At 61.6% G+C, this 22,890-nt stretch overlaps 1 protein-coding gene across 1 annotated transcript in view; it reads right to left on the bottom strand.

The window, feature by feature from the left end:
• The window catches only part of ITPR3 (inositol 1,4,5-trisphosphate receptor, type 3), a 66,471-nt gene that overhangs the window by 10,121 nt on the left and 33,460 nt on the right, over window positions 1–22,890 (bottom strand). Inside the window, exons 9-40 of the mRNA XM_004673977.2 lie at window positions 22,562–22,644; window positions 22,247–22,389; window positions 21,315–21,414; window positions 21,069–21,229; window positions 20,505–20,646; window positions 18,959–19,120; window positions 18,173–18,345; window positions 17,375–17,494; window positions 16,780–16,962; window positions 15,437–15,688; window positions 15,208–15,352; window positions 14,589–14,730; window positions 13,705–13,904; window positions 12,765–12,894; window positions 12,271–12,328; window positions 10,806–10,971; window positions 9,168–9,332; window positions 9,028–9,099; window positions 8,492–8,617; window positions 7,700–7,822; window positions 7,421–7,621; window positions 6,182–6,433; window positions 5,761–5,886; window positions 5,508–5,633; window positions 4,183–4,303; window positions 3,489–3,679; window positions 2,765–2,913; window positions 2,551–2,659; window positions 2,355–2,445; window positions 2,066–2,235; window positions 824–998; window positions 457–641 (exon numbers count right to left, since the gene is read on the bottom strand). Coding sequence (XP_004674034.1) covers window positions 457–641; window positions 824–998; window positions 2,066–2,235; window positions 2,355–2,445; window positions 2,551–2,659; window positions 2,765–2,913; window positions 3,489–3,679; window positions 4,183–4,303; window positions 5,508–5,633; window positions 5,761–5,886; window positions 6,182–6,433; window positions 7,421–7,621; window positions 7,700–7,822; window positions 8,492–8,617; window positions 9,028–9,099; window positions 9,168–9,332; window positions 10,806–10,971; window positions 12,271–12,328; window positions 12,765–12,894; window positions 13,705–13,904; window positions 14,589–14,730; window positions 15,208–15,352; window positions 15,437–15,688; window positions 16,780–16,962; window positions 17,375–17,494; window positions 18,173–18,345; window positions 18,959–19,120; window positions 20,505–20,646; window positions 21,069–21,229; window positions 21,315–21,414; window positions 22,247–22,389; window positions 22,562–22,644 — 4,742 coding nt within the window. The remainder of the gene's footprint in view (window positions 1–456; window positions 642–823; window positions 999–2,065; window positions 2,236–2,354; window positions 2,446–2,550; window positions 2,660–2,764; window positions 2,914–3,488; window positions 3,680–4,182; window positions 4,304–5,507; window positions 5,634–5,760; window positions 5,887–6,181; window positions 6,434–7,420; window positions 7,622–7,699; window positions 7,823–8,491; window positions 8,618–9,027; window positions 9,100–9,167; window positions 9,333–10,805; window positions 10,972–12,270; window positions 12,329–12,764; window positions 12,895–13,704; window positions 13,905–14,588; window positions 14,731–15,207; window positions 15,353–15,436; window positions 15,689–16,779; window positions 16,963–17,374; window positions 17,495–18,172; window positions 18,346–18,958; window positions 19,121–20,504; window positions 20,647–21,068; window positions 21,230–21,314; window positions 21,415–22,246; window positions 22,390–22,561; window positions 22,645–22,890) is intronic.

Here is a 22,890-nt window from a genome sequence, read left to right as displayed (position 1 = left end):
GCGGGGCTCAGAGGAGTGGGCACGGCGGGGCTCAGAAGGGCGGGCACTGTGGGGCACAGAGGGCGGGCACGGCAGGGCTCAGAAGGTGGGCACGGCGGGGCTCAGAGGGGTGGGCACTGTGGGGCACAGAGGGGCGGGCACAGCAGGGCACAGAGAGCGGGCACGGCGGGGCTCAGAGGGGCGGGCACTGTGGGGCACAGAGGGGCGGGCACGGCGGGGCTCAGAGGGCGGGCACGGCGGGGCACAGGGGGCGGGCATGGTGAGGACACAGGGCAAGTGGGAAGTGCAAGCCCACTGGGCGCAGCTGCTGCATGCTGTGGGGCAAAGGGGCTGTCCACCCACAACAGTGGTGCCCAGGCCAGGTGATGGGCAGAGGGCATCTGTGCAAGCCCGAAGCAGCGGTGGGGCAACTAGCTGGCTGGCAGCGGGGCGGGGCAGGAGCGGCGAGGAGCTCACCTGCAGGTCCCGGTTGTGGTTCTCGCACAGCAGCTGCAGGAAGCGCAGGATGGGCTGCATGATGAGCACGGCCATGCCCATCTCGTTGCTCTGCCCGCGCTCGCCCTCCTCGTGCCCCCGGCGCAGGCTGGGGCTCAGTGAATAGCGGGACGAGGAGCCAGGCATGGAGAAGGAGGCCACGCGGCCTGGGGGGCGGGGCCTGTCAGGCTGAGGCTGCGGCGGGCAGCCAGGGCTTAGCGCTAGCTCACCCTGGGTCCCCAGCATGAGCCCCCGCCTGCGCCCCTTGCCTGTGCCCTTAGCCCCCTCAGCCTGCACCCTCCGGCCTGCCCCCCGACCCCCGGGCCCCTGCAGCCCTCTCCTCCCTGACCTTTGGCGGCGGGGTCTGCCGGCTCCCGGTCCTCATGTGGCTGGCTGCCCAGGTCGCTCATGTTGACGGCCACCGTGGACTTGGTCTCCTGCTGGGCCCGCTTCATGCGGTCATGCAGCACCTTGAAGAATCGTTCTGACTTCTTGTCGCTCGTCATCAGGTTGTAGAAGGATTTCTGGGGGCGGACGGTGAGATGGGGCAGCCTCAGCACTGGGTACAGCTCTAAGCACCTCTTGGTGAGATCCCAGAGGGCCCCAGGGACCCCCAAGTCTGGACTGAGGCTGGGGGAGGTGACACCCCTGTGCCGTGATGAGTGCCGAGGTGGGGGGGGGCACTTGAAGGGCCCGTAACTGCTGTCACTGAGGTCTGAGTCCTGTACCACCTCTTCTGAGTCTGCCTTGGCCCTCAGCAGCCAGAGGGATCCCTCTGAAGCCTGAGGCTGTCCGTCTGCTGGACACCCAGCAGTGGCTCCTGCTCCCCAGAGGAAAAGCTACACTGCCCGGTGCCCGAGCTGCCGCCCCTCTGAACCCAGGTCCACTGCTCACCCTCCAGCCACTCCAGCCGTGCCCCGCCCCCACCCCCCGCGGCCCCTGCACCGGCTGCCCGCTCTGCCGGTGTGACCGGCCCCTGGCCCGCTGTTCAGCTCCCGGACCTCATCCAAGTGCTCCTGATCTCTGAGATCTCCCTGCCCAGTGCTCCCTGAGATCTCCCTGCCCAGTGCTCCCTAAGCCCCTTGCCCGAGTTGTCACCGTCCTACATGCTCTGCATAACACACAGCAGTTACATTTACGGGCTGTTGTCTCCGCGGGACAGAAGTACCCAGAGAACAGGGTTTTGCCCCTCTAACTCACTGCTGAGTCCTTAGTGCCTAGAACACTGCCGGGCACACAGAAAGCACCATGTGTGCTTACTGAGAGGCTGTGAACGAGCGCGTGAATGAAAACCAAGTACTCAGACAGGGCTTTCTAGGAAAAGCAGGTCTTCGGTTGGCCCTAAAGGCTGAGGTGGAGGTGGAAGAGCAAGGAGCCTGAGCAGACACTGAGGACACGAACCGTGGACCTCATACTGGGGGGCAGGACAGCGGGGAGACAGGCTCAGACCTGGCTGGAGAAGAGGGGGTGACCAGCACCCAGGCCTGGGGCCAGATCCCACGTCCTGAGGTCTTGGCACACCGTGCCCCGCTCCGAGTACGAAGCACCCGCCTGAAGGAGGTGAGCACCTGGCCCCCAGGCGCCTCCTCACCTGGATCTCGGTGTTGCCTCCATCCAGCAGGCGGATGGCCAGGCCGATGCTCTCCTGGAAGATCTTCTCATTCTTGGTGCTGGTGATGAGGTCGCACACTAGCTTGGTGGCGCCCTCCTTGTCCAGGCGGCACTGGGTGGCTGCGATTGCAGACCAGTCTTGGTCCAGGCCTGTTGTGGGGGAAACTCACTTGAGGGGGAGCTAGTGGGGCTGGGAGAGCAGAAGAGAGGGCCCAAGGCCTGGGACAAAGGGGACACCTGGAGGCAAGCAAGGGGAAGGCAACACTGACCAGTGCCCATGGGGTCAGGCAGGTCCCCCCTAGAGCTGGACTTCCGGTTCTGGAGGTAGTTTTGTAGCAGCATCTTGCGCAGCTGGTTGCCCTGGGGGGTGGGGGGAATGAAACCCACAGTGACACACTCCACCATGTAAGGACCAGCCCGACGGTCCTGGACCCTGTGGCCAGGCCACCTGGCCTGGGCACTCACCCGGTCCCCGTACTTGTTCTTCTTGAGCAGCATTTGCTGCAGGGTCCGCAGCACCTTGACACACAGCTTCTCTTCCGACTCCATGAGGTCCTTGGTATGCTGGATCAGCCTGGGGGTGGGAGGGAGGCAGGCTCAGGGCAGCTGCACGGCCTCCTCCTAACCCCTCCCCGCCCTGCCCCTGCTTTCCCTGCACCCCAGCTCTGCAACCACTCACTTGGACAGGAAGCCCCCACTCTCACAGCGCTGGTGGGCCTCACTGCCCTCCAAGAAGAGCAGCTCGGGCCAGTGCAGGACGTCCACGAGCACAGACAGCTCGGCCTGCACCAGGGGCTTCAGCCGCTCCTCCAGGGCCGTGATGATGTCCTGGGGTGGACAGGGCAGTCACCGCCAGGCGAGACGCAGGCCACCCAGGCCCAAGAGATGACTGGGGTTTGACCGTGTCCCCCGCACCCAAACACCAAACCACTGTGCAGTGGCTACCCGGTGCCTGCATGTACTGGACCCTCGGAGCCGTGGACCAGAGTGCTAGCAGTCCTGGCCCAGGCGGGACGCCTGTCTGCACCGAGCTCCTGGCCGGGAGCCCAGCGCTCTGGCTTCTCTGGCACCTCTGCCAGCCCTTCTTCTAGCTCTGTGTGACCTCGGGCAAACCCCCTGCCCTCTCTGGGCCTCAGTCTTCTGCCACGTGACGCTCATAACCCACTGCGCCCCTTCTGCAGGCCCAAGAGTGGACAAAGGAGCGCCGTGCAGAGTGGAAGTGCTGTCCGGCCTGGAGGGCCGGACCCCCTTCACGAGCGCCAGCCCCGCTGGCAGACCCTGGGAGGATGTTCCCCGGCCCCGCCCGGCCGGCCCGCCTCAGCCCCCGGGGAGTGGGGGCGGCACAGGAAGGGGCAGTTCCCAGGAACGTGTTCCACGAAGCAGCGCCCACGGCCCGCGCCCACCTGCAGCTTCTCGATGATGTTCTTGTAGTCCCACTGGTTGGCCGTGGGCGCGACGCGGGGGAAGGCCCGCGTGGAGGCCTTGTAGTTGGCCGCATTCCTCTGGGCCGCGGCCACACAGCTGATTCCGCTGCTGAGCAGCAAGCTGATGTGGGCGTCCAGGTCCATGGGCAGCGAGATGGCCCGGCCCTTGGCTGTGGGGGAGGGGAGGGGGCTCAGCGAGCCAGGGGCAGGCTCGGGGCTGCGGCCCTCAAACAAGGTGCAGGAGAGAGCGGGTCTCCGCCAGCCTTAGGCTCAGGCTCCCTGTCCCCTTTTTTGGGGTAAGACAAGGGAGTTTCCGCTTCTTTGATTCTACCCTGTCTCCTCACCTCTCCCCCACCTTTTTTCTCCCTCCCCACGCCTCCCTAACAACCTACGGGGCTCCCACCTGCATGCCAAAGACCACTGGAAAACACAAGAGACTGATCGGGGAATGTCACCCAGCACCCTCCTCCCGGAGCTGACTCAGAGAAAAGAGCTTCTCTCAGTCGTCGCCACGATGTCAGTTTTTCACGATGTCAGTTTGACGCCCAGGACTTACTGAGACCCACCTGGGGACCCAGCTGGCAGGTGATGGACCAGCTTGGGGCTAACGCGTTTGCGCGGGGCGGAGGCGGGCGGGGTGGTGGGAGCTGGCCAGCGCCCCCGGCACACTCACCCACCATGGCGAGGGTCCGGATACAGGCCTCCACAGAGCCCCTGTGCTGCTGCTGCAGCCACGGACACTCGAGCAGCCGTGTGGTGGACTGCAGCAGCTGCACCACGATCGTCTGGTGCGTCTGCAAGAGGTAGCACGCTCGCTGCAGCCAGGGCCCCCGCACCTGCACGGCCCCTGCCCAGCAGCCAGGGCCCACGGGGCTGCGCCCGAGTGAAGGGCCAGGCCCTCCAACAGCGCCCAAGTGCTCGTGTGCCAGGCTGGGGAAAGTGCTCCTCTTTTAGCAGTGCACAACCTGCCTAACTGTACAGGGCAGCCCCGTGGGAAACCCCTAGGTTGCTTGCCTAAGGTAAGCAGCCTGCTTGCTGACCTTTTTCTCCCTTGAGAAACTTCTTTGAGAATTTAATGTTGGGAGGATATATTTCCATGATTCAAATGCAGAGGCTATAACAGGGCACACTTGGAGACATCTTCCCCACCTTGACCCCATGCCCTCCCTGCGTTCTCTCACACTCTGCTCTGGGGCTGATGACAGGAAGGGAAAGCGGATACAGATTCCCTGAGTCCCAGAGTCCCAAGGCCTCCCAGGGCCAAGCACACAGGTCAAAATAAACCCACCCTTCTGGACGCGTGCACCCAGCTCTCTTCTAATGCTCCCAGAAGCACCACCCCTGTGCCACTCCCCATTTCTCTACCTATAAGTGGCCCCGATTATCAGTTTCCGGGTGTCCTCCCAGGGTTTCCTTATGATTAATTAGGTGAAAAGGCTCCCTCCTGGGGGGAACCTGCTCCCTTTCATTCAAGAGGCTCAAGGCTGAAAGCTGGCTCAAGTCTGAGAATCTGGGAACTGACAGAGGGGCCGTGACACTTCCCGACAGTCAAGTCAAACTTCAGTTCACCAGCCTGGGGCTCTTCTGCTCAGATAGATGAGAAAGGCTCTCGCAGGCTGATATCTAGTTCAGCTCCAGGGGCACCGAGACCCACACTGAGAGCTCTGGCTCCACAGCCCACCGCAGTGAGTGTGCCCACCTACCCTGTCACTGGTGAGCCAGCGTGGCACCACCTACCACCCCGAACCGCCAGGCCAAGTGAATTTGGGGATTGCTCTTCTGTATGGTACAGTCCCCACTGCAATTCCTGACCACAAACTGTCAGATAATAAATGTTTGCTGTTTTAAACTGCCTGGGTCATTTTCTCCACGGCAGGAATAACAAATATACTTGTGTATCCTTCTCCTATACTTGATGTACTACAGGGAATCTAGATTCTGATTTTCCCTCTGCCCTGCCCAAAAGCTGCAGGAGAAGGGAGGGCAGGAGAAGCTCACCTGCAGGGAGGTGCTGTTCTCAGAGAAAGGGGAGCTAAAGAAGGCGTTGATGGTGTCCAGCACGACAGTCAGCACGTACTTCTCCAGGGTGGGGTCCGCCACACGCTTCTCCCGCTTACTGCAGACCTGGGGTAGGAGAGAGGGGTGCTGGGGGTCCAGTACCCAGGGCCCACCCCTAGAAGGACCCCGGGGCCCCCGGCCACTGGCGGCCCCCACAGCCCACCTGCAGGCCCACACCCCCACAGGGACAAACCCGAGCCATGTCCAGGGTGAAGTTCTCAAAGAGTGTCCAGATGTGGTTGCTGGTGTAGATCTCCTTCATCTCCACCTCCGTGTCCACGTAGCAGTGGTTCACGAAGTTCACATAGGCCATCTTCACCTGGGCAGCCGGTGGGAGGGCGGGGCATGAGCAGGGCCACGCGCCCCGTGTGCCCTCGCCCCATTTCACCAACTGCTCCCTGACCTCCCCGCTGCACCCCTGCCCACTCCCTGCCCTGCGCCTCCCGGTCCCGTCTACCTCCCCATGTCCCTTTCCCTCCCTCTTCCTGTCCGCCATGCAGGCTGAAAGGCTGTCTCGGCCTGGCTCCACCTGCCCTTCTCCTCCCCAGCCCCCCGCCCCGCCCCGCCCCGCCACCTTCCCAGTCCCAGCGCCCCTGCACGGACGCCAGGCCCACCTCTGTGATGCAGTCCTCGTGCGTAACCACAGACACCACGTCCTCCAGGGGCAGCAGGGAGGTGCACTTGATCTCCGTATAGACGTTCTTGCCCTCGGCACAGGCAGCCAACAGGTCCACCAGGGAGATGTGGTACATGAGGGGGCTGTGGTCCTCCACGCCGTCCCGGGCGGCCTTCATCATGTCCAGCAGGTGGGCCAGCGAGGCCTTGTCATTGTAGAACACGACCACGTCGTCACCTGCATTGGTCAGCTGCGGGCGAGGGGGCAGGCGTCAGGGGTCTCAGTCCAGCGGCCTGGCCCCCTTCCTCCTGTGCTTTTCAGGGAGAATGACACTGACTGTGGAGGACACTCGAGAAAAAACCCTCCTCTGCCTGAGTTTTTGGAGCGTCCTGGCCCTTGGGGTCTTAGGCTGACGTCTCAGGCCCGCTGCGTCACAAACACCGAACCCTGGAGTCGGAAAGTCCCCCCAGGAAAAGACGTCCCACGTGGGCTTATCTCCCAGGCGGCTCCTCCAGAAAGCCCTTTCTCATCCCCTCACCCCTCCTCCCCTGTGCTCCCACAGCTTGTTCATTTAAACCCTCAGGGAGCGCACGCCGCATCCCTCTGGTGTCAGCAATTATGTTATCACATGAATAACACAAGAGCAACTGGCATCTTTCGGCAGCTCCGGTACCCAGAGTCTCTCGTCTCCCTGGAGTGTCTGCGCCTTCTCCCCGGCCCCCACAAGGTGAGCTGCTCCAGAGAAGAGGCCACATCTGTCCCAGATTCAGGCTCAGCTCTTTGTCCTCCCTGCCCTCAGTTCCCAGTATCTGCCAAGCACCTGCTACGCGCCAGGCTGGGGCCCTGGCAACGAGCACACAGAGCCTGGCTCCTGACTCTGCCCCCCGCCCTGACCCACAGCTGACATGGGACTGACGCCCCCAGGTACGCGTGGTCCTTGGCACTCGGCGGCGTGATTCTTAAATAAATGGTAATAAATGAATGGGCGCTTGAGTGCTCCCAGACCTGCTATCCGAATTCTACCAGGTACCCAGGTACCCAGGGTCTACAGCACCAGCCTGAGTGCTGTCAGGCCGTGACCGAGTTCTGCTAGACTTGCCTCTGTGACGGCGGCTCCCCCTGTGCCCCCTCCATGGCGCAGCACCCGGGCATTCCTCCCGCCACTGCCTCCCGGCTTCTCCAACTCCGCCCCGCCACCCGGGTCCCCGCGCGCGCGCCCCCGCGGCCCTGCGCTCACCTCAGTCATGATCATGTCTTGGCACTTCTTGACGTACTTGCCCTCGGCCTTGATGACGGTGTGCAGGAAGTCCAGGTACTGCACGTGGCGCCCGTGGGTGGCCAGCAGGTGCACGAAGTGCTGCAGCACCGGCTCGCTGATCTCGGAGCACAGCTGGTAGTTGTTCAGGAAGATGTGCTGCATGGTCTCGGCCTCCAGGAGCTGCGGTGGGCGCCGTGGCCGTTAGGGAGGGGGCCCGGGCCCCGCCCCGCCCAGGCGCCCCATGCCCAGCGCCCTCACCCCCGGCGTGAGGAAGAGATGCAGGTGCTTGTGCAGCAGGGCCTGGTTGCCGGGGTTCCCCGCGCAGAACTTCTGCAGGAACTGGTGTGTGTAGCGCAGGATCTCCTGCATCTTGGCATCGCCCTGCACAGATAGGGGAGAAGGAGCTGGGCCCACAGAGAGGGGAATGTGGGTCTGCACCCCGACAGGTGTGGGGTGGGGGGTGGTCAGGCTGTGGCCTGACTGGGGACCACAGAGGGCAGGCTCATGGTGGAAGCTGGGCCTCCAGGTCAGGAAGTGGGAAAGTGTGAGGGGGTGAGGGCCAGAGATTGGGGTGAAGCTGGAGGGAGCAAGGGTCAGGGTTAGGGGACAGGGTCAAGAGTCAGGGGGAGTGAAGATCAAGGGGAGGGCGCAGAGCGCAAGGGTGGAGAGGAGGATGCATTTGGAGTCAGGAGCCATGGTGGGCCTGGGGGCTCTGGGTAAGTCGGGATGAGGCCAGGGTGAGGAATCAGACCAGGGGCCAAGATGGGGCCAGGGGTCAGGTTAGGGTCACCATGGACCAAGGTAAGGAGGCTGAGGGTCAAAGGTTAAAATGAAGCCGAGATTATCAGGAGTAGGCTGGAGCAGGAGACAGGCTGGGGTGAAGGTCAAGAATCAGGATGCGGCTAGGATGAGGGGTGAGATGATACTAAGACTGAATTCAGGGGTCAAAGTGGGGCCAAGCCAGAGTCGAACATAAGGGTGCAGCTGGGTCCCTGCTGGGTCAGGGTGCAGGCTGAAGCTGCCCTGGGGAGTTCAGAAGCCAGGGGTCACCTTGTCATAGGGAATCTGCAGCAGGTCCAGCATGACCTTGTGGGCGTCCATGTTCTTGAGCAGCCGTTGCTGTTTCTTCCTCATCTGCTCCCCAACGCCGCACATCTTGTTCAATCGCTCCAGGATCTGGGGGGGGCACAGAGGTGAGACCGGAGCGTCTGCTCTCCTCCAGCTTCCCGTCTGTCCAGCGCACCTTTCAGGCAGGCCCCAGTCCCGGCCAATCTCCACGGCGTTCCCGCTCACAGCAGAGGAGGAAGGATAGAGGCCGCGCCGATCAATCAGAGCACTCTGACAAGGCAGGGAAGCACTAAAGACGCAATTCCACCCATAAAAGTAAATACAAAGATATGACTGTGAAATGGAATTTCATTAAATTCCCTCGGCTTTAAAATAATTCCATCTGCTCCTTGGCAAGGCTGTTCTGAACGTGAAGGAAAAGCTGGGAGATGTCTATTTTGCAGGCTGGAGGCCGGCAGAGCGGGGAGCAGTAGCGGCCAGGGGCGGGCAGGTCCCTCCCCGGGGCCCCGGCCACTCACGCCCTTGACGATCTGGTAGTTCTCACTGCTCTTCTCCCCCGGCGTGTGCAGAAAGCCTTCCTCATCCGCGGGCTGCGGGGGCGGAGGTCGGGGTCAGCCGGGCCCGGCCCTCAGGGGCCAGCTCCCGCAGCCCTGCTCACCTCCTTCTTGTCCTTGGCAGTGCCTGCCTCCGCCTCCTCGCCCTTGCCACTGCCCTTCTTGTCCACCCACAGCTCGGACTTCTCAACCATGGTCCGCAACCGGTCCAGCTCCGACTTGATCACCTTGTAGTTCTCCACATCCTGGGCTGAGATGAGCAGCTGCACCTGAGGGCCGAGCGTGGGGGCGGCTGGTGAGAGGGACACCCCCAGGCCCACTCCTCGGAGCCCCCCAGGGCCTGCCCTGCTCCAGGCCTCTACTTCTGACACGGGGCTCCACCACTGTTGCGCTCCACCTAGCCTACTCCTGCTCAGTGCCCGCGGCCCTGCGTAACTCCACCACCTCCAGGAAGCCTTCCCTGATGGCCACAGAGCTCCCTGCACTCCCTGCCTTGCGTTGCCTCATCACCTGGCTTCAGCTGTTCACCAACTTCTGTCTGTCGCATGTGACTTGTTCACTGGACACTGAACAGGTCCAAGGCAAAGCACGCTGGGGTGCCTGGATGCTGGCTGAGACACCTGATCCCCCACTCCCATCTTACTTGCTCTGGGTCAGTGGGTGAGGGAGGAAAGCTCCCTGCAGGTCAGTTTCCCCATTCAGTAAGACGGGAATGAGCGTGGTAAGCTGCCGTCACTGCAGCTGCTGCGAGGGCCCCAGTGACACCAGCCCAACGCTCAGGACCCGGCACCCGGCGTGCCCCTCCCAGATGCCCGTTTGTAGAGACCGAGTGGCGGAGAGCGCCAGGGAGCTGTGAGACCCCACGACTACTCGCCCAAACCTGACCGAGGGCCCACTGTGTGCCAGGTGTGACGTGCAGCACTTCGCAAGGGTACGTGTGATATAGTTTGCAAACTGTAAAGTGCTGCCCGTACCCCCAGAAAAGACAGGCCAGGAGCCAGGCTGAGAAGCGCTCCAGGTGGCCAAGACCTGGCCTCCCCTTCAAGGAGCTCGGCAAGGCCAGAAACCGCAAATGTGCATCAAGATTGAGCCGCAAGTCCCTGCCTCGGTTGACCCCCCCCCCCCCAGTGCCCAGCACAGGCCAAAGATGCGGCCTGTCTGCTCGGTCCAGGGCCAGGAGGTCCTCTGGCCCTCGGGAAGCCCCTCAGTCCTTCCTCCCCTACCCCCACAACCTGCCTCACCACGGGGTGCTCAGGGAGGGGTCGGGGTGGGGAGCACCTGCTTGACCACGGGGTGCCAGGGCAGGGCCTGGGGTGGGGAGCACCTGCTTGATCATGGGGTGCTCAGGGCGGGGCCGGGGTGGGGAGCACCTGCTTGACCACGGGGTGCTCAGGGCAGGGCCTAGGGTGGGGAGCACCTGCTTGATCATGGGGTCCTCAGGGCGGGGCCTGGGGTAGGGAGCACCTGCTTGGCCACGGGGTGCTCAGAGCGGGGCCGGGGTGGGGAGCACCTGCTTGACAACGGGGTGCTCAGGGCGGGGCCGGGGTGGGGAGCACCTGCTTGACAACAGGGTGCTCAGGGTGGGGCCCGGGGTGGGGAGCACCTGCTTGATCACGGGGTGCTCATAGCGGGGCCTGGGGTGGGGAGCACCTGCTTGACCACGGGGCGCTCAGGGCGGGGCCGGGGTGGGGAGCACCTGCTTGGCCACAGGGCGCTCAGGGCGGGGCCGGGGTGAGGAGCACCTGCTTGAAGGTGTGCATGGCCTCCTGGCGCTGGCTGAAGTGCTTGAAGAGCAGCTGCAGGGCGCCCGAGACCAGCGGTGCGTAGTCGTGCATGGTGAGGTGGATGAGCACGCGCAGGAACATACGGCCGCCCTCGTCGTCCACCTCCAGCATGCTGCTCGTCTTCCTGCAGCGGGCGGCGGCGGCCACGTCACCCACGTCACCCGCTGTCCCGGGCCGCGGGGCGCCCCTGCCACCCGCTCAGCCGCTGCCGCCCGCTGTCACGCTGCTAAAGTCACCACCCGGCTGCTAAAGTCAGCCACTGCCTGAGCTCCCCAAGCGGCGCCCGGGTGCCCCGAGAGTCCAGCGTCACTGGGGCTCTGCCTGACGAAGCGGCGGGGGCTTCCCCTGGGGGGCTTCCTATGGTCCCCGTGCCCGCAGGGGGACTCATGGATACAGGCTGGGGCCGCGAGCAGAGGTGGGGAAATCACATTTATTTCGCCAACCTCTAACCAAAAGCTCCCTCAATGGAAAAAAATGTTAGAGGCAAGTGTGACTTTGTCACCCATAAAAGTCACAGATGTTTTGGTATCGCCTCAGAGTTGTTACAGAAATCGCAAAATAGCATTTAGCATCACTACCGCAAACTAATGGTACTAATTACCCCTGCCGAAGCAGGCTGTGAGTAAGGAGGCACACATACAACTGTCACGTCAAACTTGTTTTCTTCAATATTTTGATAACTGGATCTCGGTGCCGCCGGTTTCCTTTGTGATTGTACATACTTCATTTTATGAATTTAAAAAGCAAACATTCTGAGAAGGCTCCAAAGCATTCAGTGGATGCCACAGGCATAGCACAGACATGGACGAGCGGGCCTCCCTGGTGGCACCCGGGGTTAAAGCGCAGCACTTTGAAGCTATCCGCAGCGTGAGTTTGATCCCCGGCCAGGGAGCTGACCCACATGGCACAGCAGACCTCTCCTGTCTCCCCGCTGCTCCCCTCTCTGGTGAATCCTCTCACCCCCCTGCACTTCTGGCCTGTACCCCAGTTCTTGTATGCATAAATAAATATTTCTAAAAAAAAGAAACAGATTGACCCCCAACCCCCCTTGCCGCCCCCCGACCCTTTCCAGGTTTCTGCAGCAACGGCTGCCCCTCCTCCCTGCCAGGAGAGGTCCTCCCAGCTAACTGGCCCAAATCCTGATTCACACAGAGGCTCCAGTGCCCAAACTGAGGCAGGGGGTGACCACATGGCACTGTGGTCCAGAGGCCCCTGTACCACTGGCCCTGGCAGGCAAGGAAGGGCCAAAGCACAAACTGGAACACCCCTGCCCCAGAGTCCGGTAAGGGCCTTGAGGGGATGACCGAGGGAGGGGTCAGCCCCTATCTGGGGAACACCCCCAACACTCCATCAACCATCGGGGAGGCCCAGCAACAACCACACAACTCCACACACGAGCTCCCAGCCTCAAGCCTGGCCTCACCCCACTCCAAACATGGCTTCCGCCTGCTCCCCAATTCGATCCAGGTTCATGTTGGCAGCTGTAGGGAACAAGAGGGGGCAGAGGCAGGTGAGCGGCAGGTTTGCGCACAGGGGAAATGGGGAGCAGAAGGGTGAGGGTACGGGGAGACAACCAAACCAACCCTTCCCCACACTGGCTGGGTGGCAGCCCCTCTGCCCGTCCCAGAGGGGTCAGGAGACCCTGGGCCCTGGACTGGCCCAGTCTCCAGTTGGCTATGACCTTGGGCCAGTCCCTGTCCCTCTGGGGACTCAGTTTCCCCACTTAGAATCATCCCCACTCCTCCTCCTCACAATGACAAATAAATGAGATAAAGCAGGGGGGAAAAGGCCTTTGCGAATTGAGAAACAGGCAGGGCGGGGCAGCTGGTGTCCCCCCAGGCTCCACCCACGACTGTGCGTCCCTGGGTCAGTCCGAAAACCACCGAAGGGCCGGGTGAAGGTGGGTTGGGGGCTCACTGGTGGAGTCGAAGGCAGGGGCCGTGCCGTCTGCCCCGCTGTCCTGCATGGGAAACACCTCCACAAACTCTTTCTTGAAGACGGACAGCAGGTAGGAGATGCGGTAATCCAGGCGGACGTTGAGGATGAACTGGAGAGGGGACAGGATGGGGTCTGAGACCAGGAGGCCAGCCCTGCTCTGGAGCAGTGAGGGGGCCCCAGCTGCCCCATACAGGGGTACCGGCTCCACTCAGGATGAGCCACAGAGCCTCCCTGCTCAGCTCCTCATTCCGAGGCGGTGGGGGAAGGGAAAGGGAACAAGCTCATCTCATGAGTCCAAAGGCCGACCCCTGTCAACTTGTCCTGCTCTGCCAAGCAGGCCCTAGGGGCTCCCCAGTGGGTGGGGAAGGGGGACAACCAGGGCCCTGCGAGGGAGGAGGGCGCGCCATGGACTGAGAGATGAGAACACATGGCTGGCCTCTGGCCTCTGGCCACACGCAGGACTCAGATGCGGATGCCCCCTCGCCCCTGGAATGAATCAGAAGACCCTACGATCCCCTCCCCAGGTATCGCTGGAGAGTCTCGCGTGAGACCCAGGCAGGACTGGGGTGACCAGAAAAGAGCTTCAAAAGCTCTGTGCGACCATGTGAAAGTCCGTCCCTTAGTCCCTTCTGAACATGACACACAAAACCAGACTTTGGTGCACACCAGAGTCATGGAGGGAGAGGGTCACCGCCCACAGCCTCCATTGCTTCTGACCCCTAGATCTGGGTGGGGCCCGAGTATGTGCATGTCTAAGGCCTGGTGACGTGGAGGCTGCTGGTTGAAGACAAGATGCTGAGAACCCTGGGCTACAGAGCTGATCACCCCCAGGCACCAGGTACCGCGGCCTGAGGGCGCTTGCCCAGCCTGCCCCCAATGTCCTGCCCCATTCCCAACTCTCCCACTCTGGTCCAGCCACCTGCAGGATTTCCAGTATCTTCAGCTTGGTCTCCATCACCACAATGTCTTCGTTGTCCTCGAACTTGCTTCTGTCCAGGGGCTCGGCGGCACTGGTGCCGGCGGGCAGGCTGGGGGTGCCAAAGACGGACTGCTTGCGGCTCAGCACCATGGTGGACATCATGTGCCCCACGCCCTGGATGGACCGCCGCACATTCTTGCCTGCGGGACGCAGAGCCGACGTGGTCACGGGAGGGCACACAGAGACCCCCGGCTCAACTCTCTCCAGCAGCAGCTGGCGAAAGCCGCAGTAAGAAAGGGGGTGTCTACCCCAGGGAGGCTTCCTGGAGGAGGTAAGTTTTAAGGTAAATCTGGAAAAAATGGGCAAGTCACAGAAAGGTGAAGGGAGGTCAGTGCAAATTTTCATGCAAAAAAATCCGAAGGGGTACTGCAGAATGGGGGGTGGGGGGTGCGACACAGAGGGGACACTGTGTGCAAAGCACCAAATACCAGAGTTGATCTCTATGTATTTTTTGTTTCAATAAGTTTAGGGTGCCCGAGGGTATCCTAAAGAGAGCTCATCCCCTTCCTCCCCACAGTTCCCTCTGTACCCCCTGTCTCCCCTCAGAGAGTGGATCCAGGAAGGCAGGACTGTGACCCCCATCTGGCGGGGGGACCTGTGTCTCCCCTCCTTGCTCATTATGTCCTATCAGGACCAAACAGTGTTGGAAGGAAGGCAATGTGCCCTGACCCAAGGGTCTCTACAGCAGCTGTGGGACCTGAGGGCACTCTGTCCAGCAGAGGCCAGGAGGCAGGCTGCTCATGGGGCTGGCAGAGAGAACTCCCAGGCTGGGAGGAGACAGGAACCCCAGGGCTGTGTACGGCCAGGACAGGCAGAAGCCTCACCGCCCGAGTCATCGAAGACCTGCATTATGGCAGGAGGGGCCTGGACGCAGTCGATGATGCCCAGCAGCGTGCGGGTGAGCCGCAGCAGCTCGCTGAAGCTGTAGAAGCCAAAGTAGATGAGATTGTGTGCCAGGCTGACCACCTGCGGAGAGAGGGCGGGGCCCAGCTGAGTGTGGGCGGGGCCAGGGGGTGGGGCGGGGCCAGGCCTGGAAGCAGAGCTACTTAGTGCCTTTGAAGGTGAGGTTCTTCTGGAGAAGCCGAAAGCTGGGTGAAAGTGGGCCTGGGGGTCCCAGACAAGGGCAGCCCCATCCTAATGGGTTGCTGGGGAAGAAAGACCTGCAAGGGAGGCTATTGCCCTCTATGGGGGACACAGGACAGAAATGCAGGAGGGGGACAGAAAGGAGGATCCTGCCAGAACTCTGTGATGGGGCCCTGGGCTGGTGGGACAACCCCAGCTTCAGGAAAGAAGCCTCCCCTTTGGGGGGTTCTGGGGGCCCACATGGCCCCCTGCAGGGCTTCAGGCACTGCAGAAAGTGAGATCATGGGTCTCACAACCCACCCTGGGAGTTAACCGAGGCCCAGTTGGGGGGTACACCGAACCCTGAGAAACCCAGCCAACCTCGAAAGTGAGCTTGTTCTTCTCCTCGTTAGCAAAGGGCACGGCCTCGCTGACCACGTTGTTGAGGTAGTCCTCCACGAACTCCATGGTGCTGGCAAACTTGTTCTTCTTGTCATCCCGGGAGGCGTTGAGGTTAGAATCATAGCTGGGGGAGAGGCCGTGAGGTGTCAGGGTCCCTGAGATTCCCCCCACCCAGGCTTGCCAGGCCCACATTCCCCCGCCTTCTCACTCCTTGATGGTGATGGCTGTGGGGATCTCAGTCCAGAGACGGGCAAACTTGACAGGCGTGACCAGCTCCTGGGGGTCTCGGTCCACGTGTACGTGCAGCATCAAATGGCAGAAGGAGGCGCGCAGGTCAAAGGGCAGCATCTCGTCCGCCATGCACAGGAAGATGAGGTCAATGCCCAGCTGCTGGGAGATCTCGTGGATGGCCAGGTACTGCCGGTCCAGACACATGCGGGCAAAGAGCTTCAGCTGGTACCTGAGGGGCAGGAAGACGGTGAGAACGTGGCAGGGGCACCAGCAGGAGCTGCTAGCACTGGGGTCTGGGCAGGTTAAACAGGCACCGGCTGCTATAACGGGCCCCACTGCTGAGCTGGAGAGGTGACGGGGAAAAGAGTCTGGGGCGAGGAGTATTTGCAAATCTCCCCTCCTTGTTAAATGCTCTCTGGCTCAGCCAGGACAGCTCATCATGGGGAAAGGAAAGGCGGAAGCTTTGGGAGAGGAACGGGCCTGGGGCCTTTGGGGGGTTTGGGGGGGGTGGGCAAGGCTGGGAGAGAGAAGGGGAGGGCAAGCAGGAGGTGGGAGGCGCCAGCGCTATAGAAATGAGGACTGAGGAAGCTCTGTTCTGTCCTGGGTGACACCACGCCCTCTCCTCTGCTTCCTCCTGGCAGCCCTGCCTGGCCCACTGTGGGCTCCAGAGCCAGACAGCCTGGCCGGAACCGTGCCGACACCTGCAGCTGTGTAGCCTGGGGCAGGTTCCTGTACCCCTCTGTCTGTCTCCCAGCTTTAAGCTGAGGGTAAGACAGCGCCTCCCTCCCAGGGCTGTGAGGTTTAAGAGTCATCGGGTCAACGCTTCCCACCGTGCCCGGTGTATAGTGAGCATCTTTTGAAATGTGCGTGTCCAGGGCCCTCGCTGGTGGTGCAATGGGTTGAATGTAGTACAGCTAGCACTGCAAAGCTAGCTGTAGCCGCTTCAGCATGAGTTCGATCCCCAGCCAGGGAGCTGACCCACATGGCGCAGCAGACCTCTCCTGCCCGCTGCTCCCCTCAGCAGTGTACTTCGTCAGTCTGCCGTCCTGCTCCCCACTCTGTCTCTGGTGAATCCTCTCACCATCACCCCCACCTCTGACCTGCACCCCAGTTCTGTATGCATAAATTAAAAAATCTTTAAAAAAAGAAAGTGTGTTCAGAGACCGCCTGGGTTTCCTTCAGGCCTGTCACTGTGTGGAGCTGGCCTCAGGGCACCCCGAGCCATGAGACCTCCTCTCTCAGCAGGGGCTGGCCAAAGCTGCAAGAGGCCAAAGGGCACAGGACGCTCCGAGGGAGGGGCAAAGCGGGGTCGGGGGTCACCTGTAGTAGCTGAGCACGTTCTCGTCGTGAGCATTGCCAGCCCTTGCCTCCTGGGCCAGCTGCCGCACGCTCTTCTCATGGTGCTCGTTGTTCTTGTCGGTCCACGTGAGCCACACCTCCTCCTCTGAGTACTCGATGCTCAGGTACTCGTGGGACTGGGCCATCTCCTTCACGGGCCGAAGCCTGCAGCGCAACGCCACACCGTCACGGGGAGCGCGCGGGCAGGAGGCCACACGGGAGCGCGCGTCACCGGGAGCGCGCGCGGGCGGGCCGCCCAGACGCCCATGTGCCTTCGCAGGTGGAACCCGCCTCCAGCTGGGAGACCCTGAAGGCGTGAGCTTCTCCAGGGCTGACGCCGGGGCTCGGTCTCCGCTACGCCCTCTCTCCTCCCACAGCCAGTGCTGGCCCGGAGCTGGGCACACAGCAGACACCGGGCACGTGTCTGCAGCGCACACGGGTGCCGGTTCTAGCCTGAACGTAGACGCGGCTCAGGCTGTAAGGTGGTCAGCCTTAAGCACTACGGGAGACAGGCAGGGTGGAGCTCTGGTGGCAGCGAGGGGCTTGTGGGACAGTGGGGGAGACTGCCGAGGCTTACTCAGTCTGAATGAGAATGTCACTGTTCTTGGGGTCCAGCACACACTTGCAGATGAGCTCCTGGGTGACGGGGATAGCAATGTGGTTGGACACGCACAGGTCAGAGAGGTAGTCCAGGAACCTGCAGTGGTCACAGCCGCGGGGCAGGGGGCTCAGGCACTCACCCCAGATGGGGCCAAGCCCACATCCTCCTTCCCCAGCTGGCAACGCTGGGCCCCTGGATCAGTCTGGTGCTCCACACTGACCTGGAGCACGGTTCCCACTGAGCCAAATAGCTATGCGATGTGCCCTCTCTTCTCTCTTCTTTGGGGTGCTGGCTTCCCCTCCCAGACATCCACCTTTCTAGGCTCGGGGGCCCCCTGCTGATATCAGGTCCTGGTCTTGGGGCCTGGGGGGCCCCCCCCCACAATCCCCAAGCCTAGAGATTGGTGGGATGTGTTCCCAGCAACCCAAGGAGGGACAGCCCACAGACACCACCCTGGGGACCAGAAGGGACTCCAGGGTCAGGGTAAAGGACACACAGGGACAGGAATGATACTCAAACTATTTAACGGGTGGAACACAGGCTTGGGCTTTGTCACTGGGGAAGGGTCTTAGCACCTCCTGCTATATCAGACATCTCAACCCTCTTGCTAGACTGGGCCCAATTTGGGAGGTGTCCCAGGGAAGAGCCGGTGAGATGGGAGCCTCAAAGAGGTGGCAACCTATTCACAGGGGCAGAAGAATCTCACGGTTTTAACCATCAGCACCGGCTAACTTTCTACCCTGGGCAGGGGTGGGGGCGGGCAGGCAGGCCCACCTGGGCTCCCGATTCTTCCGCACCAGGCTCACAAAGGTCTCCACCTCGGTCTTGGTGATGTGCTTCTCCAGGAGCTTGCGGTTGTTGTGCAGCAGGGCCGTGATGGTGTCTTCGGCCAGAATGTCATAGCCGATCTGGGACTGCATCATCCCGAACTGCTTGGCGATGTGCTCCTGGGGGCAGACAAGCCGGGGTCAACAGGGAGCCCAGGGCGGCTCCGGAACACTGCCCCCCAGCCCCAAGGCTTGATATCAGCGGGGTGGGGGGGAGGCCGAGCCTAGAAAGGTGGGTGTCCGGGAGGGGGAACCAGCACCCCAAAGGAGAGAGAAGACAAGAGGACACATCGCATAGTTATTTAGCTCATGGTCTACCTCCCTGCCAGAGTGAAACCTCCACGAGGAAGGGACCCTGTGTGTCCGGCAGGACCAGCCACATGACTTACGGGGCCCATTGCAAAATGCAAGAGCAGGACCCTTGTTCCGGAAGAACAAGTTCCAATACAGCGACAGCCGAGCATTCGCCCCAACAGCACGAGGCCCTCCTGAGCACAGACCCGCTGCACGCCCAGGAAGCTGGCCCTCCCTGCTCCCCTCCGTATCCCCAGGGCCCAGAGCACTGCCCAGCACGCAGCGCGTGCCTCAGAGAGCGGTGCCAAATGCGTGACCGCACGAGCGAGGACGTGAGCGAGGACGTGAGCGAGGACGTGAGCGAGGACGTGAGCGAGGACGTGAGCGAGCCAGGCAGCGGGGAGAGGGCGGGCGGGCGCCGGCGCGGAGGGGAGCCCACCTGGTTCTTGCGGTAGTCCTCCTGAGAGTGGCGCAGCACACGATAGCACAGGCGGAACATGTGCTGGTAGGGGGCGTTCTTCTGGTCCGAGAGCTCCTCCAGCCGCACCAGGGGCCCCTCTCCCCCCTTGTCCCGGAACGGGGCCTTCAGAATGCCAAAGATCTGGGGGCGCAGGGGGAGTAAGGAGGGCTGGGCACACTTGTGACACCCCTCATTATCCCGGGAACCCTAAGCCCCGGAGCCACCCCGGGCTGATTGGAATCTAACCCCCAGCCGGCCCAGCAGTGGCCCCAGCTCCAGCCCTAAACCCCACTGCTGCCCGGAACGAGTTGCTGGTGTCAACCCGCCCCTTCCCTCGTGAATTCTAACCCAACTCGGATCCTGGGCCTAGCTCGCTATCTGGGGGTGTGCAGGTCACCGTGCCGGGCTCAGGGGCTAAGACAGAAGGCAGGTCAGGGGGGTGTCGGTCAGAGCTCAAGAGACAAGAAACAGGCCTGCCTCATAGTCAATGTAATTACAAAAATTGTATTTGCTGGAAAAACATGTTCTAGAACTAAAGGGACAGAAGTGAACGGAATGAGACAGCCTTTGTAGGGCTTTTGTTCCAAAAGAAAACAAGCTTTATAGAGACGTTTTGGGGAAGGAGGGGGAGGCCGGTACCGGGTAGCGGTGCTGATCTGCGTGGGTAGGATTAGGGCGCTGTGCCTACTCAGGACGACGCCCGCGTCCTGGAGGTGCAGCCGCCAGCTCGGGGGTGAGGGCACCTTCTGGAATGCACGTGCAGGAGGATGTTTAGACTCAGAGGCACGCGAAGCCGACTGCGAAACAGCAGCAGGAGAAGCGGGCAGCACTGACCCCTGTACTCCTCTTTCAACACTTTCTCAATATTTGAAATTTTTCATAAGAGCTTGGGGAAATTTTTTAAGATTTATTTATGTATGCATACAGAACTGGGGTACAGGCTAGAGGTGTGGGGGTGAGAGGATTCACCAGAGACAGAGTGGGGAGCAGAACAGGCAGATCGACGAGGGACAGTGCTGAGGGGAGCAGCAGGCGGGTCGGGAGAGGTCTGCCCTGCGCCGTGTGGCTCAGCTCCGGGACTGGGGGTCGAGCTCGCACTGAAGCGGCTGGGTTAGCTTGCAGTGTTGTGTCCTTACCCATTGTGCCACCAGGGAGGGCCAAAAAATATTTTTAAAGCACAAGTTCTAGATCCAACATCCTGAGTTCAAATGCTCCATGTCGATGCTTCCTGGCTGTGTGTATTGTGTCATCACTCCATCTGCTGCATGCCTCAGTTTCCCCAAAATGAAGATAACAGCAGCAGCCCCCCATGCCGTGAGACTCAAATGAGCTAATACACAAGGGGCACTTAGGGCAAAGCCTGGCACCAGATGGGTTTCGTACTGATTTTTTTCAAAGAAGTGATCAGAAACACGGCAAGGGGACTGGAGACAGGACAGGACAACTCACACTAAAGGCCGCTGCTCCTGGCCCAGGCCCCGCCCCGCCGCCCTCACTGCGGCCCCGCCCACCCCAGCACAGGCACCTGCTTGAGGATGTTCTGCTCCCTCATCAGCTTCTGCCGCTCCCGGTTGGGCTTGGTGACCATGATGTCCAGCACGTTCTGCCCGTTGTTGGGAACGTCACTCACGAAGAACACCAGGTCCTCCAGCAGCTGGATGACAAACCTTCCAGACGGGACGCCAGGGATGACACACGTGAGTCACTGACACCGGGCAACCCCCCACGAGCCCCCAGTGGGACACGCAGCCCTTCCCAAACATGCAGAATTCAGGTGCGCTGCCAAAGTGCAAAGCCAATCCCCCCTTCACCCCAACTACTCTCAACATGCACCCCTCACCCTGCCACCCTGAGTTCCGAGGTGTCCCCAGCTCAGGACATTCCAATCCGCAGAATGCAGGGTGTTCGGTGTGAAGGAATCTGCATGCTGTCCTGACTGCTGTGTCCCCTGGACAAGCGTCTTCACTCTCTGGGACAGTCCCCACTCTGACCACCCGCCCAGTCCAGCCTGCCTGGTTTCTGCCTTGCAGCTGCTTCCCAGGAGGGCACAGCCTCTCGGGAGACCCCACGAGACCACCACCTTGCCCACCTGCGGTCGTTCTGGCTGATGAAGCCCTCATTGAGCTTCTCCACGGCGCTGGCCAGCATGGAGCTGGCGTCATTGGCGAAGTCCAGGTCTCGGATCTCGGACACAGGCACAGACACAATGGCAAAGGCCTCCTTGTCCTCCTTGGTGGGGCAGGTGCCCAGCTACAGGGACAGAGGTCAGCAGGGCACCCGCCTGGGGTCGAGCTCGGGACCCCACCCCAACCCCCAGCCCTGGGGCCGCGCGCACCATGAGGCGGATGGGCCGCTCCTCGTCCACGTCGATGGGCACGTTGGTGCTCTGGATCCACGTGTTGGTGCAGAGGTGGCGAAGTCGCACATACGAGTTCCTGCAGGCAGGGCGCGGGCGGGCGGGGCGCCAGAGTGAGAGTGTCCCGTCGTCCAGCCACTCCACCCCCAAGGGCACCTCAGCTCTGCCTCACTCCACACCAGGCAGGGGGGGGGGGGGGGGCGGAGACGCCGGTTCCCTCCAGGTGAGGAGCCCGGCCCTGTGCTAGCCAGCACTGGTACAGGCCCACCTGCCTCACCACACTCCTCAAACCCCAAGCACTCCTAAGCCAAGGCTTGTTGGTAAACTTGGGACCAAAATTCATTTGGACAAATGAGGCTATTTAGACCATTTATCCCATTTAGTGTCGGGAAGCCTGCATTTCACAGCAGAAGTACTTGCGTCTTTGATTGGAAATATAATTAACTTTCTGAAACGAAAACCAGTCAATCTAACACGCATCCAGCCCCAAGAATTTCAGGTAAGGGATCGTGTGCTTGTAGCGACTCTGCTAATTCTCCCAAAGACTTAGGGAAATCGGGGCAAAGTGACTGAGGGTTTCTGGAGGTTATGTCCTACAGTCTGAGGGTCCAGGGGCACCCCCAACCCAGTGCATCTTGGACAAACTGCCCTATGCCTGCCCGGAGGGGGCAGACAGCTGATGAAGGACACTGACAAGTGGCACAGAGCACCCAGATGCCAGACCCAGCCAGGTGCACAGCAAATGCCCCAGGGGTCAGCAGCTTCAGAGCAGGGTCTCCAAAGGGGTGGGTCTGCAGGTTCTGAGACCCAGGACTTTGGGAGGGCAGAGGAGTGGGGCCACAGGGCGTCCAGGGACAGAATGACCCAGGCTGGACACACCCGGTCAGCCCAGACACGTGACCCACACCCACCGGGGCACAAAGGAGTCGGTTTTCTGCAACGTGGTGGGGTCCAGCTCAAAGAGGGAGGCGATGTCATTGCCGTGGGGAACAGCCACCAAGCGGTACTTGATCTTCTCCCCAGCATTCCGGCGACACGTGCGGCCCTGGGCACCCTGGGGTGAACACCCCAGTTCCTCCACTCAGGCCTCCTGAGACCACCCGAAAGCCCTCCTGAGAGGTCTTCTCCCTCCATCCCACTTCCTAGGAGTTCCTGCCCAGCCCCCCTCCCCAGAGCAATGCTTGGTCCCTCTTCCCTAGGCCCTAGGGACCAGCCTTGGTCCTCACCGCTCCTGCTGCCTTGGGATCAGAAGCATCGCCCTTGTAGCTGGGATTCTCCTGGAAGAGAGATGCAAGATGGGAGATCTGGTGCATCCCAGCTATACCCGCACGACCACCACCCTAAAGTCCACAGGGAGCCTTGAATCAAGGCACGCAGTCCCCCTCTTCCAGTGGCACCTACCCAGGTCCCAAAACCAACATCACTCCTGAAGGAGCCACTCATGAGAGGCCCCCAAGTCACTCCCTTCATGATCCCCCTCCACAGACCCACAGACCAACACACACGCACCCCAACATACAAATACCCCACCCAACAAGCCTGCACGTTATGGACA

This window comes from Condylura cristata, unplaced genomic scaffold (genome assembly GCF_000260355.1).
Source record: "Condylura cristata isolate star-nosed mole 26May11 unplaced genomic scaffold, ConCri1.0 scaffold00001, whole genome shotgun sequence".
NCBI classification, from domain to species: Eukaryota; Metazoa; Chordata; class Mammalia; order Eulipotyphla; family Talpidae; genus Condylura; species Condylura cristata.
This window is presented reverse-complemented; position numbering and strand designations above follow the sequence as displayed.